The 17,028-nt window shown below is 40.2% G+C and overlaps 1 protein-coding gene across 1 annotated transcript in view; it reads left to right on the forward strand.

The window, feature by feature from the left end:
- Positions 1–12,368: 12,368 nt before the first annotated feature.
- Positions 12,369–17,028, forward strand: part of DNAJC1 (DnaJ heat shock protein family (Hsp40) member C1) — a 227,282-nt gene continuing 222,622 nt past the window's right edge. Inside the window, exon 1 of the mRNA XM_004425444.3 lies at positions 12,369–12,854. Coding sequence (XP_004425501.3) covers positions 12,645–12,854 — 210 coding nt within the window. The 5' untranslated portion in view covers positions 12,369–12,644. The remainder of the gene's footprint in view (positions 12,855–17,028) is intronic.

Below are 17,028 nucleotides of genomic sequence, written 5' to 3' on the forward strand. Positions count from 1 at the left end.
ATGCCAAAGAGGCATATTTTGGGGTGGGAAATTCTGCTCTTGGTCCTGGTTAAGAGTGGAGTCACACAATAAACAAATAAGGAATAAACAAGGAAAATAACCCACAGTGGTAAGTGCTAGACAGAGATTTGAATAGGGTGGTGATGAGAGCACTGGGTGACCTTTTAGTTCACCTTGGTGCCCTTTTAGGTTAGGGGATTAACATAAGCGTATCAGAGGTGGTAGAATTTCAGTGCAGGCCCAATGTAGGGAAGAAGCTAGCCAAGAAGATCTGGAAGAATAGCACTGGAGCAAAAGAGAGTGCCAAGGCCCTAGGATGGAATGAGCTTGGTGTTCTCTAAAGGAGGACGAGCCCCGTGAGAGGAAGGATGGCGCGAGGTGAGGCTGCTGTTAGCCAGAGGCCAGATTATGGAGGACTTTAAAGAACAGGAATTTATTCTAAGTGTGATGGGAAGCCATGGGACTTTTTGATCAAAAATTAAATAAACACACTTAATATCTTCCTTCAAAGTAAAGGTAGTGTTTTAACAATAAGGAAAAAGTAAATATTTTGAAAGAAAATTAAGCAATGCATAAAATATTTTAATAAATTAACCTTGAAAGCGACCTTCTAATTATTATATCGTGAAGTATTTATTAAACTATTTCCCGCCAAATGACAATATTATCACTATCTATTTTTATTGAAAGAAATATGGTTAAAAATAATGTGTTAATTTGGAAATCTGTCTAAACATTTTGTGGTAAAGTGAAGATCTGATTCCAATTTCTGTTTATATAGATGCTAAGTTTTAATGGATGTCATTAGTGAGAAAGATTCCTCACAGAGCCATAGATTCCAATGGAAGAAGTGTATGGTTGGCTCTGCCACTAAATCATAGACTCATTTTTCAGTTCCATTCAGCAACTGAGCAAAGATTTTTGCTAAAATTTAGGTTGGTAATTTTCCATCCTCCTTGATGTCAAATAATTGTTCTTGCGAATGAACTGAAAAGTGAAGAGTTTTTTTATTTTTAACAAATGGGTTTTAAATCCACTGAAAATCTTCATTTGGAAGATTTAAAACACGTTTTTAAGAGTCCAAATAGGAGAGTTTTTATTAGTGACACATATCCTTTTTGGCAAAAGAAAAAAATCATATTCATATAATGATAGAAATATCTTCAAACACTCATTTTTGTGCTTTCTCTATAGTATAAGCCTCTTTCTCAGTCATTGTTAAAATATTGTTTTTACCTTTAAGAGATTTTATGTGTTTTTAAATTTTTTAGAAAATGCTAGATAGCATACTACGGACAATGTGCCTTTACAAAAGGTGATCAGAAAATTTGCCCCAAGGCAAGGAGCTGTCAGCGTGCACCTCTGGGAGGCTGGTTCAAGCCAGTGTGGGACTGGTCACTTGGCTGAGGTTAGTTTACACTTGAGGTGGAGAGGATTTGAAGAGATGCACCAAGGTGTCTAATACAGGCTATAATGTATCATCCAGTGGAAAGCTTAGCCTTCGAAAAGTTAGAGGCTGGGCAACAGCTCGAGGACACACTCAGCGAGAAAGAAGTGATTCTGTCACTTCTCCCTAAAACAAATTAAAAAAAAAAAGCAAATCAACAACAGAAAAAAAACAGTTTATCTCTAGATTTCCCTTTATCACTTACATAAAAGGGAGCAGGTCATAGTTTATTTAGTGTGCCTCTAAATAAACACTTAATTGCTGACCTCCACAGCTTCTTATTCTCTTTCAGTTTACTTTCAATATTTATTTCAATATGATTTCATCTGGACAGAAATGTTCTTTAGGTGAACACATGGTGGTCTCTGGCCCAATTCTGCACCCCTTGGAGACAGCCCTGGTGCTAGGAGCTGACAGTGGAGATAAAGACCGGGCTTGGGGTGAGCAGTAGCGAGAAGGAACAAGCAGCAGATCTTGCCAGACCACTGTGTGTCTTCATTCTACTCCAGGCCTAATTTGAAACAGGGGCATCATTATAATCGATTCAGGGAAATGTGGTCTCAGCAGGTACTTAGGAGCAGGAAGAGAGGAAAGAAAATATGCCAAGAGGAATAAAATGTGGTTGTTTTCCTAGACCACAGATACCTTCATTTAAAAACTCTGTTTTGCTTCCGTTACCAGAATTTTTACCAAGTTACAAGTCAGAAATAATCAGTGACCCTGAAACTTCAGAATACAGGACTTATACATGTTGGACCAAATTTTTCATCTCTTACCAATAATTTACTATACCAGTAATTTCGTTTATTATCTATTAGTTATTCACAACTCTGGTACTTCACTGATAAGTTCAGTGATATCAAGGTCCCAAAAGAGATAATTTGTGAATTGATGTGCTTATCAGTTATTAATATCATTTCAGGGCCAGTCCCCGTGGCTTAGCGGTTAAGTGCACGCGCTCCGCTACCAGCGGCACGGGTTCGGATCCCGGGTGTGCACCGATGCACCACTTCTCCGGCCATGCTGAGGCCAAGTCCCACATACAGCAACTAGAAGGATGTGCAGCTATGACATACAACTATCTATCGGGGCTTTGGGGAAAAAAAGGAGGAGGATTGGCAATAGATGTTAGCTCAGAGCTGGTCTTCCTCAGCAAAAAGAGGAGGATTAGCATGGATGTTAGCTCAGGGCTGATCTTCCTCAAAAAAAAAAAAAAATATCATTTCACAGTTATAAAATTAACAAAGGGTAAAGCATTAATCAAAATAAGAGTCAATGAACCCGATTTTAGAAGGAGGTAATGACCTGTGTATATGAGTTAATCACATTAAATTAACAAAAAGCAAAGCTGAAATACGTGCTTAGGAAACCATTGGTCCGAATATAGCGTGCACTAAAAGCCATTTAAAAGCCAGCATAGACAAAGGCTAGATTGATATTCCAAAATTCAAATTCTGTTTTTCTTCCTCATGTGCAAACATATGAAAGGAAAGGGAAAAGGGAGGCAGAAAATTTCTTTTTAAGCATCTAAAAATGATAGTAAATGAAAGGGCACCTGGTTAATGGTAACTTGTACAGTTTTCTCTTTTATAAACACCAATTCTTCCTTAAATCTAAAGGTTTTGGTTAGAATCTGTATCTCTTACTTTGAAGCTATTGAAATTCTAACAAAAATACCAACAACAAAACTATGTTCACACAAGGTAATTCCTTTAGAATGTTCAAAATAACCTTTGCCTCTAAAACTGCTCTTTGCCCCCTGGTGGTGAAATTCTTATTATTTAATTTTTGTAAAGTTAAAAGACTTTCATTATGAAATCTTGGCACCAAAAATCCTTCTGTGGTAAGCAAAAATAGTAGAGAATTATATACTGAAAGTGGAGAGAGATGAAGTTGGCCATAGGCATGATAAAAGAATTTAAATTTCCCGTATCTTACCATTTGGAACTAAGTTTTCCTTAATCTTTATTTGTTTCCATGTTGATTATATTGCTATTTCAGCATTATTTTAAAATACTGCCTCCTTTTAATAAGTTTAATAATAGCCATTTATGAGGCATGGAATTTCTATGCATAAACTGATGCCTGAGCTGTGGCCTGTTGACTGAGGTGAATAGCAACTTTGTACTGTTTTCCTTTGTCTTCCAATTTGGCATCCCAGACAATATTAGGGCTCAAGGGCAGAATGTCAAAACCAAGCCGTTCAGCCTGAAAGAACAGATGATGAAGAGGTCTGCTAAAATTTTCTTTTGCAGACTAATTGGAGCCTTTGTATATAAGGAAAATACAACGGTTGCTGTGCTCGAGCTGAATTGAAGAGTCAGTAGGAGAGACTATCCTCTTTGAATGGTTAAAGGAAAAAGGAGAGAAACTAATTGTCAAATTTTAAAAATCGATTCAAGTGAGTTACTAGAAACCTTTGAAAAATTAATGATAATCTTGGAATTGTGGAAGACGTTAGAAGAAAGAAATTTTAACGTGGGTTCTATTGTGACACATTAAAGTCTATGTAAAGCCAAAAACATCATTATCAGGAAATACAGAGCTGCTTCAGGGTAAGGCAATGACTAATGGGTAAGACAATGACTAAATTGTTGAATGTGAATATTGTCCTTCCTTTTTTTCAACTGGGTCACATACTTTTAATTAGGTATCTATTGTATATACCCTTAAGATGAATTTAGCAGGAAAATCATGAATGTTTTATGGAGTTGGAATAAAAAAATTAAGCTGGCTTTGAGAACCTGTCATTATTTTGTGAAGGCAGTCTTGTTTCCCACCTTCTTGGGCAGGCAAGTGATTGGATAAATTTCTGGTGAAGTGGGCAATTGCAGTCTAAGTTTAATAACAGTGACTTTAAAGACAAAATCTAAACATTTAAGAATAGATAAGATTTATTTATGGAACCCTTAATACAAGGTAGATACAGACTTCACATAAAATAATAGTAACATTCAAATAGCAATTACTATACACCAGGCACTAATTATTTCACTTAATTTCAACAACAATTTTGGTGGTATTTTATGATTTTGGGAGTGTTATTTTCCTAATTTTACAGATTAGGAAACTGAGACACAGGGATCATCTGGCGAGTAAGTGGTAGAGCCAGGACTCAAATTCAATCAGTCTAGCTCTAGAATCTGTATTCTTATACAGTATAAGATTATTTGAGTACATTATTCAGAGAAGTGAAAACTATCATGCCAACATGTTAGAAATATACTTATTATTTATAACAAGAAGAACATCTGCATTTATTTACGAGGGCCTTCAAAATGATTAAAATTCAATACTGCAATAAAAAAGGGATTATTTTCCAAGAAGGTGCTGCCCCAATACAATATTTTTCTAAACTTTGTCAACTCAATATAAATTTGTGAATGATGTTTGGATAAATAAATTACTGAGTGAAGATCATGTTCCATTAAAGAACGATGACATCTTAGAACTTCAAGTCCATATATTTGAGAAACAGCCATAAAGGGGCAAAAGAGAAAATTTCAAGATTTAGTGAGAGCCAGACATTTCTAAATCATGGGACAAATAGGTCACTTATGGTGATTTTTAAGAGAGATTTGGATTTTTGCTATAATAGGTATTACATTCAACTTTGTGTGATATAGTTAAATCTGATCTTACTCAAAAGTGAGAGATAGACTACCTCTTTGAGTCCTACTGGTCTATGAAATTACCAGTGCTCTTTTACATCCCCCCCTGGAAAGAAGTGGTCATTATGATGTTATACATGATTCAAGTTCATGTATAACAAGATCAAAATTCTTTCCATCACCCTGTGTGTGGCTAACCCATCCAATACCCTAGCTTCTCCCTGCCCTTCTTATTGCTAGTGGTGTATTCTTCCAATGCTTCTCAGCTACACACTATCATGGTCACACCTTGAAGTTTGTCAACACCAGAACCTAGAAATTGATGCAATTAAAAAAAAATTCTTTACATATGAGCTGATATGTTTCCAGCTCACTTGCATAAGTGCCGTGTTGAAAACAATTAGGTGTCCTCCTTGAGACCTGAACTCGGGTTTGTTCTGTGGTCATTTATGTAACCCCTTATGTTGAACATTTAGCTGATTAATTTCCTGCCTTCCTTCTTTAAGACATTTAAGGCCACAAATGGTCTTTGAAGTTAATGCCTTCACTACGTCCCACAAGCTTTTCCACAGTTTGACTGTGATATGCTTAGGTATGATTTTTGTTTGTTTGTTTTTCGCTCTGCATTTATCCTGCTTGGGGTTTGCTGAGCTTATTGCATCTGCGGGGTTGTTTTTTTCTTTTTTAAACATCCTTATTGAGATATAATTGACAAACCACACAATGTACCCATTTAAGGTATACAAGTCAATGTTTTTTAGTATATTCACAGGGTTATTTTAGAACAACCTAATTTTAGAACATTTTCATACCCCCTAAAAGATATCCCATACCCATTAGTAGTCAATTCCCAACTTCCCCCACCTCTAGTCCTAAGTAACCACTAACCTACTTTCTGTATTTGAAAGTCTGCCTATTCTGGACATTTCATATAAATGGAATTACAAAATATGTGGTTTTTTGCGACTGGCATCTTTCACTTGGGGTAATGTTTTCAAGGTTCATCCATGTATCAGTAATTCATTTTGTTTTATTGCTGAATAATATTCCATTGTATGGATCTACCACATTTTGTTTATTCATTCTTCAGTTGATGGGCATTTGGGTTGTTTCGAACTTTTTGGTTGTTGTGAATAGTGCTGCTATGAACATTTGTGTACAAGTTTTTGTGTGGCCATATGTTTCCACTTTTCTTGTGTATATACCTAGGAGTGGAATTGTAGGGTTATATAGTAACTCTATATTTAGTTTTTGGCCCCACCATTTTCCCAAGGGGGCACATCATTTTGCATTCCCACCAGCAATATATGAGGGTTCCACTTTCTCCATATCTTCACTAACACTTTTTATTGTCTGTCTTTTTAATTATAGCCTTCATTATGGGTGTAAAGTGATCTCTTTGTAGTTTTGATTTGCATTTTCCTAACGGCTGATGGTGGTGAGCTTCTTTTCATGTACTTATTGGCCATTTGTATATCCTCTTTGGAGAAATGTCTATTCAAATCCTGTGTCCTTTGATAAAAATGTTGTTGATCTATAAGAATTCTTTACATATTCTGCACATAAGTCCCTTATCAGGTATATGATTTGCAAATATTTTCTCCATTATCTTGGTTGTCTTTTCATGTTCTTGATGGTACTGTTTGTGATACAAAAGTTTTAAATTTCTATGTAGTCCAATTTATCTATTTTTTCCTTTGTCACATGCTTTTGGTGTCATATCTAAGTAACCATTGGCTAACCCAAGGTCATTAAGAGTTACTCTTAATTTTTTAAATAAGAGTTTTATAGTTTTAGCTCTTACATTTAGGTCTATGTTCTATTTTGAGTTAATTTTGGTATCTTTGTTTTCATGTCTTTCATTAGTTTTTTAAAATTCTTGGCCATTTTCTCTACAAATATTGCTTCTGCTTCATTCTCTCTCTCCTCTTTTTCTAGGACTCCAGTTACACATATGCTGGATTTATTCACTGTGTCCCACATGGCTTTTAAGCTCTGCCCTGTCTCTCCATTCTCTTTTCTGTCTGAGACTCAGTTTGGGTGTTTTTTCTTGACCTCTCCTCAAATTCACTAATCTTCTGTTCTGCTACATCCAGTCTGCTGTTAAACCCATCCACTGAGTTCTTGATTTCGGACATTACATTTTTAAATTTGAAATTTTTTCATTGATTCTTTTTTTATGGATTCAATTCTCTGTTAAAATTCTGCATCTTTTAATCCATTTTGTCCCATTTTCCTCTATTTTATAATCTGTCACTCTATTTTATAATAGTTATTTTAAAGTCCTTATCTGGACTCCAATATCTGGCTTATTTGTGGGTCTTCTATTATCTATTTTTTTCTCTTGATTATTGGTCAAATTGTCCTGCTCTCCCCACATCTTATAACTTTTTATCATATGCCAGACTTTTATATAAAAAGAAAAACTAAAGACAATACAGATGATATTATTTTCCCTTAGAAATGAAAATAGACGAATAGAGTGAGGGTCAGGGATTGAGCTGGTTAGGGTTGGGTTGCAATTTTAGTAAAATTCAGCCCACTCTGGTTTCTCTCTGTTCCTTGGGTGTGATTCCTCTGGGCTTTTGATAGAGGGCCTGCAAGGTTTCTATCTCTTCAGCCCTGCACATTCAATTCTGCCTTTGAGAAGTCTTAAACTTAGATATTTAGCCTCCTAGTCACACAACTTCAGAAATGTTGCAAATGTCTGGAGGGGTAAGACTGCCTGTGTATTTGAGGCAGGCTCCTCCTTCTAAGTAGAGTCCGTTTTGGATGCACTGGTAGAATGTGGGGAAATTTTTCTCTGCCTGTCAGGCCCAGTCCTTCAGCCTCCTGCACCACCCCAGAATTCAGCAAATGTCCTGTTGGAAAGCTAGCTGTATGTTTGAGGCTCCTCTGTATTTCCAGTCCACTACACAACTCACATAACTGTTAAACATGTCACTGGTGTCTCGCTTCCTGTGTAAACTACCTCTGCCCAGGCCAAGCTTGATCAGTACATGCCCAGAATCATTAAGCGTCACTAGAGAAGAAAACAGCTGGTGATTGTCAGCTCACTTAATCCAGGACTCAGCAAAAGAAGATTTACTCAATGGCATTGTCCTTCCGCGGACAATGACTGAACAAGTGAAGATGTCAAACTAGAAGTCTAAATGTGAATATCACTGGGGTCTTTGCAGAGATCTGGACCAGAAAAAGCAAGGACATCATTTCAGAGTGGACAAGTGTCATTGGAACTACACAGAATGAAGCTTCAAGAGCAATACCTTATGGCAGTGGGAAGCAATAGCAGTACTCCCGTTCTGTTTCAGCTTGGCCTTGGAAAGAGAACTGATTTCCTTTAGATGCGGTAAGTTCATGGGGTTCTTGGTCAACATAAGAGTAGAGCTCAAGAGGGAAATACAAGACTGTCTTCTAAAAGATCAGAGCAAAAATCCTAGATTTGTGGCAATATGGCACCAGTTTCAAATGTTATATTGCACTTAATGCAATAATCAAGTTAGGAGAAAAGATGAGTGTTGGGATGTTATGTAAAAGTAATGCTTAAGATTATTACTTTCATCTTGTTTTGATGTTTTACTCATTGAATAAACAGTAAGCTAATTTAGAGTCTTGGTAAAGATGCCTTTCATTTTAAGGAAACTGATACATCAAAAAGCAAACTAAAAAACTGTAGTGGTGGAAATGGTAGTGGGAAGGTATTCACAGGGTTCAATTCAACTACAGTCACGTGCCCCATAATGATGTTTTGGTCAATGACAGACTGCATATATGATGGTGGTCCTGTAAGATTAGTACCATATAGCTTAGGTCTGGAGTAGGCTATTATCATCTAGGTGTGTATAAGTACAGTAGGGGAGGAAGAAATTTTCCTCTACCCTTCTAGGTTCTTCTGGCTCGTCTAAGAATTAAATTGACATGACACAGATTAACAGGAGAAAAATAAATAAAAGTTTAATATCATGTATACATGGGAGAAACCCATGAAAACTGAGTAACTCACCAAAATGGCCAAAGCCCTCACCCTAAATACCATCCTTAGCTAAAGACAAAAGAAGATGTGGACGATGGGGAGAGTCAGGGACTTCAAAGGGAAGGAAGGCAATTCACAGGTAGGTGAAAAGGAGCAAATGTTTGGAAACCAAATGTTTGTTTGGCCACACAGAAACAGAAGAACACAGAGGGGAGCCCAACAAACAGACTTTTCTAGGTTCCTCTGTCTACCACTTAGTTCATGTTATGCTAAGGTGATAACTGGCTTCCTGAGAGAGGTTTTTTATTTGAATTCTTTTAGGCAGTTAAGAGGGATGTAATAAGAAAAATTTTCTGAGTCTTTGTTTCTTAAAAATAATCAGCCTAGGGGGTCAGACTGGTGGTGTAGTGGTTAAGTGCGCATGCTCCACTTCGGCAGCCGAGGGTTCGCAGGTTCAGATCCCGGGCATGCACCGATGCAGTGTTGTCAAGCCATGCTGTGGCAGTGTCCCATATAAAGCAGAGGACGATGGCACAGATGTTAGCCCAGGGCCAATCTTCCTTAGCAAAAAGAGGAGGATTGGCATCGGAAGTTAGCTCAGGGCCGATCTTTCTCACAAAAAACAAAAAACAAAAAAATAAATAAATAAAAATAATCAGCCTAAAATAATCCTCATGTTAAAGAGACACATTTTGGGGTGGCAAATTTTGTTCCCCTTCGGTACACTCTATGATGTTTGCACAACAATGAAATCGCTTAATGATGCATTTCTCAGAATATATCCTCGTCATAAAGCAATGCATGACTGTAATTGAATGCTAGCATGTGCTATGCATTGTGCTTGGCACTGGGGATACACAGAAAAGTTGATACCCCTTGCTGTGGACTGAATGTTTGTCTCCTCCCCAAATTTGTATGTTGAAGCCCTAATCCCCAATGTGATGGTATTTGGAGGTGAGGCCATTGGAAGAAAATTAGGTTTAGATGAGGTCACCACGGTGAAGCCCCCACTGTGGGATTAGTGCCCTTATAAAAGGAAACACAGTATTGAGCTCTCTCTCTCCCTCACCACTATTCCCACCCAGTGAGGGTACAGCAAGAAGGTGGTGGTCTGCAATCTGGAAGAGAGCTCTTACCAGAACTCGACTGTCATAGCACCATGATCTCTGACTTCTCAGCCTCCAGAACTGTGAGAAATAAATGTCTATTGTTTAAGCCACCCAGTCTATGGTGTTTTGTTATAGCAGCCCTAGCAGACTAAGACACCCCTGAAGCCGGGTATCTGAAGGGTACTATAGATATGACACCAATTTGCTGTTTTTCCTGTTTAATCTGAGGGGTGACTCAGGAGTCTCTGTGAGCTCGTTTTGCAGGAGAAAGAGAATGCCTTCAGGGAGGTTGCGATCACCCATGGCCAATCACTGGATGGCAGGCCCTCAGCAGCTGTTGAAGCCCAGAAATCAGATTGCCCAGAGGCTTATTGGTAGCAACCCCTTTGTTTCCCTGAAGCCCCTCCTGCCAAGCCCCTTAGCTCTATAAAACCTCCCTGCTTTCTGTTCTTGGGGAGGTGGATTTGAGCAAACCCAGGCTCCCACCTACTCGTTTTGGCCAATTCGAATAAATCTTTCTCATCTCCAAGCACGAGTGTCCCAGTGTTTGGCTTGCTGGGCATCAGGCACACGAACTTGAGGAGGTTTGGTATCACCCCTACTCCTGTATCTTTGAAAGGTAAGCCTCATGATGAATTTAGGATGTGGTTAATTCAAGCATATATATTATTTTTAAGCACAATATATTTGCATTCATTTATGACTATTTAAAACCATTTTTAAAACTCTGCAATAACAGAAGGATTTCTTCAGTAAGATTTACTTCCTAGATACTATTTTTCTACCTGACATAATATATTTTCTGACATAATATATTCTTACTATGAAAGCAAAAGTAGCTTTATCATTATCCTATTGAGCTTAGTTTAACTGGCTGGATCCAAGATGGGAAAAGCATAAGGTCAAACTTTCAAAACTGGGTAAGCACCCTGAGTTATACAAATATGTTTTGTTCCCTTCTACTTACTCAACAGAAGTAGGGAGTCACGGAGAAATGTGAGAAGGCTAAGAAGAAAATAAGGTTCACGCCAGAGAAAGCAGTAGTGGTGGAGGAAAAAAATTAAAAAGAGACTGAATAGAATCAATGTAAGAGTAGGAGGTGAGATATTGGTGGGAAAGAAACGAGGCTTTTAGCCCAAATGTCTTTAAAAATAGACCTCAATTGAGAAAGGAATCCCAACTGGAAGTGGGCTAAAATGGATAAACTCTATTTCCCTTAAGACTATGATTGAGTCATGCTCATTAATTTCTACCAGGCTGCCTATTTTATGGAATTATGCCTGTAAATGTTAATTCATAATTAGAAGTATACTTTTTGTCTTGGTTCGAATTCTATTTGTCAACAAACGAAAGGCATAAACTGCAAGAGAAGCAAAGAGTTTATTTGGAGTCTCAAGAATTGCAATTTGGGGAGCACAAATTCAGGTAGAAACCCAAAGAGTGTCCCACCAGGGAGTAAAAGTCAGGGGCTTTTAAAGGCAAAGAAGGGAGGTTGTATTACAAAGAATTTTAATTAGAGTTGGAGGAAGAGAGCCAGTCTTGGCTGAACATTGACTGACTATTGATGCTATCTTCACAAAGTCCACAATGCTCAGTCTTTGTGATCAGGATGTCTGTTCTCCTGCTGACTTCTCAAACAATTGCTTGTAAAACAATCCATGTGGGCCCAGTCCAAGGTTCAAGACAGCAAAGCAGTTTCTCTGGAAAGGCAGCTCTGACTCCATTTTAAAATGGCTCCACTATAGTCAATTTTGACACACTTCTGCTTCACTTCTCTCAAAAGGATACTCCAGGCTACTTACTAGATTCTCCTCTTTCAGGCCCTGGGTTCAACTCCTCCTATATCTTTGCTGATGGAATAATCAAATGTACAGAAGAGAGGCCATAATCCGTAAATCAGTCTTCAGATATGCTTTTAGTTTTCAATACCTGAGAGAGTGTAAGAGAGTAGCTGTTTCAGGGGAAATCTATATTGGGATGTTCCAGGGAGACACACGATGTGTATAACCATCCGTGTCTCTTAATCCGTGTAAACACACACCCAGCTCCTCCGTGCCCGCCATCAACTGAGAGGCATTCTCCGAGGCCCTGATCTCGGGCGCCTGGCTTCCCGACTTCCGGCCCCGCCCCCTCACCCGCGGTTGCTAGGAGACGTGATGTCACCGGAAGCGAGGCCGGGGATAGGCTGAGGCCAGGGGGAGCCTCTCCCGGTCTGCAGCCTCGGCGCCGGCGCTGGCTCTCCAGCTGTTTGTAGGCCTGGGGGCGAGGGTCCGCGGAAGGGAGAGCGGCTGCCGCCCCGCCCGCGCACCCGCCGCCGGTCCGCCCGTTGCCGCCGCCCCTGCCCTCCCGCCGGGCCGCTGGGCCGGGCCGCCGGGCGGGCGACTGCGGGGCGGCCGCCCTGCCTCTGACGGACAGGCACGGTTCCCACAGCCCGCGCTGCCCGCCACGTCCCCGGTCTCGGCCGGCGGCGGTGCGTGGCGGGTGACCTTCCCCAGCCCAGCGCGATGACGGCTCCCTGCTTCGGGCCGGCCCGGCTTCCTCGGCGCCGCCGGCTCCGGCTCGCGCCGTGCCCGCCGCCGCTGCTGTCGCTGCTGCTGCTGCTGCTGCTGGCGGCCGCGGGGCCGGCGCGCGCCTGGGAGAGCGGAGACCTGGAGTTGTTCGACTTGGTGGAGGAGGTGCAGCTCAACTTCTACGAGTTCCTGGGGGTCCAGCAGGTGAGCCGGGCCGCCTGCCCGCTCGGGGGCTGCGCCTCCTCGGCGCCTGCGGGGCAGAAACGTGCGGATCGGGGCGGAAAGGGGGGTGGGGCGGGCTTTGACCCCGTTTCCTCCGAGGGAGCCTGGTGGGCAGGACTTGGGCATTCTGGGCTCTGGCTGCCCTCCTCTGCCCGGTCCACCAGGGTCTCCTCGGGACCCCAGCCTCAGAAGGAACTGTCTGCCTTCCCCATTCCTCACGCCCTGTCCCCATCTCAAGTTTCGGTCTCAGTGACAGGCTGGACGGTGCCACCAGCCTGGGGTGGCGGTGATACCTTCTCTAACCTCTGCCATCCTGGGGAGATCTCTCCACCCACCTGTGCTGGAGGAAGAAGGAAGAGGGTGTGGGTAGACCTTTTACAGCAACCTTTCCTTTCCTGCCTCCTGAATGTGAGAAAGAGTAGCCAGGTCTCTCAATTTTCACTTTCCCAGTTACACTTACCCTTATTTTAGCTGCCTCCTTTCCTCTGCCTTTCCGGGAAAATAGGAGTGCATTTTGGTCGGCGTCTGTGTTGCAGAAGTTTCTCTTGCACTGTACTTTGGAATCTGTTTAGCCTATTGGATCGGGATTTGTATCACAGTTTAGAAATCTGTTGGAACTTGAAGCCTCTACCATGTGGGTCCTGGAACTCAGAGAAGGAGCTGTTAGGTTTTCTGGGCAGTAGGGGCACTTGGGGTGCTACAGGAAGAGAAGCCCAACCAGGAGCGCAGGATCGTTGTCTCTTTTTTTCTTTTCCTTTCGTTTCGTTTTCTTTCCTTGTTTAGCGTGAAACTAACTTGTAAGGTCCGTTTGTTGCTCTTCTACATTGGGAGTGGTGAGTGAGGGTGGATATCCAGTCTCTATCTGAATCCCACTGTCAAGGAGAAGATGATGTTTCACTGATTTAAGGATTATGAGGTGAAAGACTTAATTTCACACGGTCTGATTGAGCCTTTCATAAAATGCTTTGAATAGTTATGGGGGTAAAAAAAAAATTAAAGTTTTCCAACAATTGTCATTTAAGTCACACTTCACCTGACTAGATGTGAAATGTACATTTTCCCCCTATAGGTTATCATAAATTTGTGTGAACTGTTGAGCTTAACACTAAATGGAAGTTAACAGTTCAATTAAATATAATTGAATATAAAATTGCTGTTCCCATGGCACCGCGATTTTAACAGTTTCATTTTTGTAAGAGTTATAAAGTATAAGCATTTCACATTTCAAATTCTTATATGCAAACAATTGTATAATAACTGTCTGTATTAATTATCTTTACCTGGCGCCACTTCCTGCTCATAGAGACAAAATATATCTCATTTTCAAAGTAAGTGATGATGCAATATATGTAAAAATCATTAGTGAAAATATAACTCTGAAGACTTTTAAGAATGCCTTTAATATTGAGAATATTTGTTAGAATTTATCATGATTGATTAAATTCTGTAGCTAGAGAGAGTTTTATGCATAACCTATCCAAAGATCTCGAAGATGCTTTCCAGTTATTCGTGGAAAATTAAGCCCCTTTAAGGGAATACAGAAATTTAGTAGCAGTAGTTTAAATTTTAAATGATGTAATCTAGCTTTCATATGAACTTATAGAATTTTCCTTTAGAATTTCATGGAATTTAATTTGCAGGGTTAATTAGGCAGTGTGAACAACCAGAGCACTTAACTATATGGGCAAAGATGAGAAAATAAAGTCGCATAGATAATCGAGAAGATTCTATGTCAAGATAGAATTTGGAAAGAAGGATTCAGAAAATTGTTTTAATCTGTGTTTCTCTACCTAGCTGTGTTGAAATTGGCAAGAATGCTAGAAGAAATTTTATTCTACCTAAGCAGAGAAACTGATTGGAATAAGTTCTCTACATTATATTGAATCTTAACTTTTTTGGAAGACTGTCAGAGGACCAGAAATTTGGTAGAGACAAATGCAGCCTGTCTTAGGTCCTTAATGTATAATTTTCAGGCCAGAACCAACGAGTCTTTTGGTGACTAACCAGACAAGAGGGACCAGGACAAAGTAGGTAGGTTACTCAGAGTGGTGGACTGGCTCTATGCACTCATTAGTTTTGTTGTTCATTCAAGAGAGGTTTGTTTGGTACCTACTAACTTTTAAGCACTGGGAGTTGGCCGGTATGTATAACAAAACCCCTAGCCTCATGAAACTCACATTTTAGTAGGGGGAAACAGTAAACAACCAAACAAGTAAAGATAAATGTCAGATTGTCAGAGAAGGCCTCTGAAGGAAAGGGAAGGAGCCACGTTGATAAGTGGGGGAAGAGTATTCAGGAAGGGCAGAAAGTATGTGCAAAAGCCTTGAGGTGGGAGCTTGCTTAGAGTTTGAGGAATAGCAAGGCAGCCAGTGTGGCTGGGGCAGGGTGAACGAGGAGGACGGTAATAAGAGATGAGATTAGAGTCCTGGGGGTCAGGGCAAGGTATTGTAGGGCTTCGTAAGCCATTGTAAAAACTTGGGCTTTTACTTATAAGCAAGTTGGGGATCTACTTCGGCGGGGGGGTGGTTGAACAGAAGAGGTACATGATTTGACTTAAATTTCAAAATGATCACTTTATTGTGCTGAGGATTGTCTGTATGTATGTCATTAGTTACTTAGAGGGATATTTGTGGTGTAGAATGTAGAGTGGACCTGGGTGGTGAAAAGTGGTCAGATTCTGGATTTAATTCGAACATAGAGCTGACTGGATTCTATTGATTGAATGTGGGATGTGAGAGAAAATAAAAAGAAAAGTTGAGGATAGTTCTAAAGCTTTTGGCCTCAGTAACTGAATAAATGCTTGTCTAATTGCAGTTGCCACTTACTGAGATGGAGAAGCCTGGAATAGAAGCAGGTTTGGTTGGGGGAAAATCAGGAATTTGGTTTAGGTCATGCTAAATTTGAGGTGTCGATTAAGTATTCAAGTTGAGCTGGCCTATAGGCAGTTGGTTATACAAGTCTGGAGTTACAAGGAGAAAGGTTTGGGCTGTAGATATAAATTTGGGAGTCCCTGCCACTTAGAAGGTAAATTGAAGCCATGAAACTGGCTGGGTAAGTTCACCAGGGGAGTGAATGTAAAAAGAGAAAAGAGAGATGTGGGAGCTAAGCCATGGAGATGCCAAACTTGAAGAGTCAGGGAGATGAAGAGGAACCAGCAAAGAGGTTGGAGAAAGAATAGCCAGTGAAGTAGGAGGCAAACCAAGAAAAGATGGTCTCTTTCAAGTCAAGTGAAGAAAGTATTTTTAAGAGGAGGAAGTGACCAGCTGGGTTAAATGCTGATGATAATTCAGATAAGATGAATTCTGAGAATTGCCTGTTGAATTTAACAGCGTGGAAGTCACTGGCTACCGCGAAAGAGCTGTTTCAGTGGAGTGGTGAGATCAACAGTCTAGTTAGACTGGGTTCAGCAGAGAAGGAGGGGAAGAACTGGAGACAATTAATATAAAAAATTCTTTTGAGATATCCACACCCTAAACTAGAAGCCAGGGGTGGAAGTGACTGAATGTGGCGTCCACTTTACCCCCTTCTACCGGGTCTAAGATAGCTCAGTCCCTTTCTAAACTCTATAATTGGAACAATCGATGACTTTTAGAACTTGGACCAGGCCACTTTCTGACTTCTGACCTTGGGCAAGTTAGTTGCCTTGTTTTTAGGACAAATGGTATCTTCTTTATTTATTTACTTCATAGTTAGTCACATAGTAGATGCTTAAATATTTATTGAATGAAAAAATATAAATATGGTAACTAAACCTAAAGAGTAATTCCCTGAATGAGTAGTTGCTTGACAGTTTTTACTCAATAGGTTATGTTTATATATTGCCTTTTATAGCCCTCATACAGTGAAGGAATCCCTTTCCATATATTCCTAGATTTCAAATTGGTTCTAGAAGCTTTGGAAGGGATTCCAGAAGTCTTTGGGGGAGGGGTGCATAGAAGTGACATACCAGAGGTTCAGCCTATTTTTAGAATGACTAATTGTCCATAGGCATTCCAGTTTGGATTTTGCATCTTTTCAGAGGAGATAGGGTAGAAGATTAGAGGTGTGTGGGAAAAAAGATGTATTGAAATATCTTTCGTTAGTAACTTAAATTCTAGGTCCCCACACATTTATGTTTCCTCTAACAGCTCCTGCTCCTTGAACTCCTGTATTTCTT

This window comes from Ceratotherium simum, chromosome 32 (genome assembly GCF_057802395.1).
Source record: "Ceratotherium simum simum isolate JZ-2026a chromosome 32, ASM5780239v1, whole genome shotgun sequence".
Classification (NCBI taxonomy): Eukaryota; Metazoa; Chordata; class Mammalia; order Perissodactyla; family Rhinocerotidae; genus Ceratotherium; species Ceratotherium simum.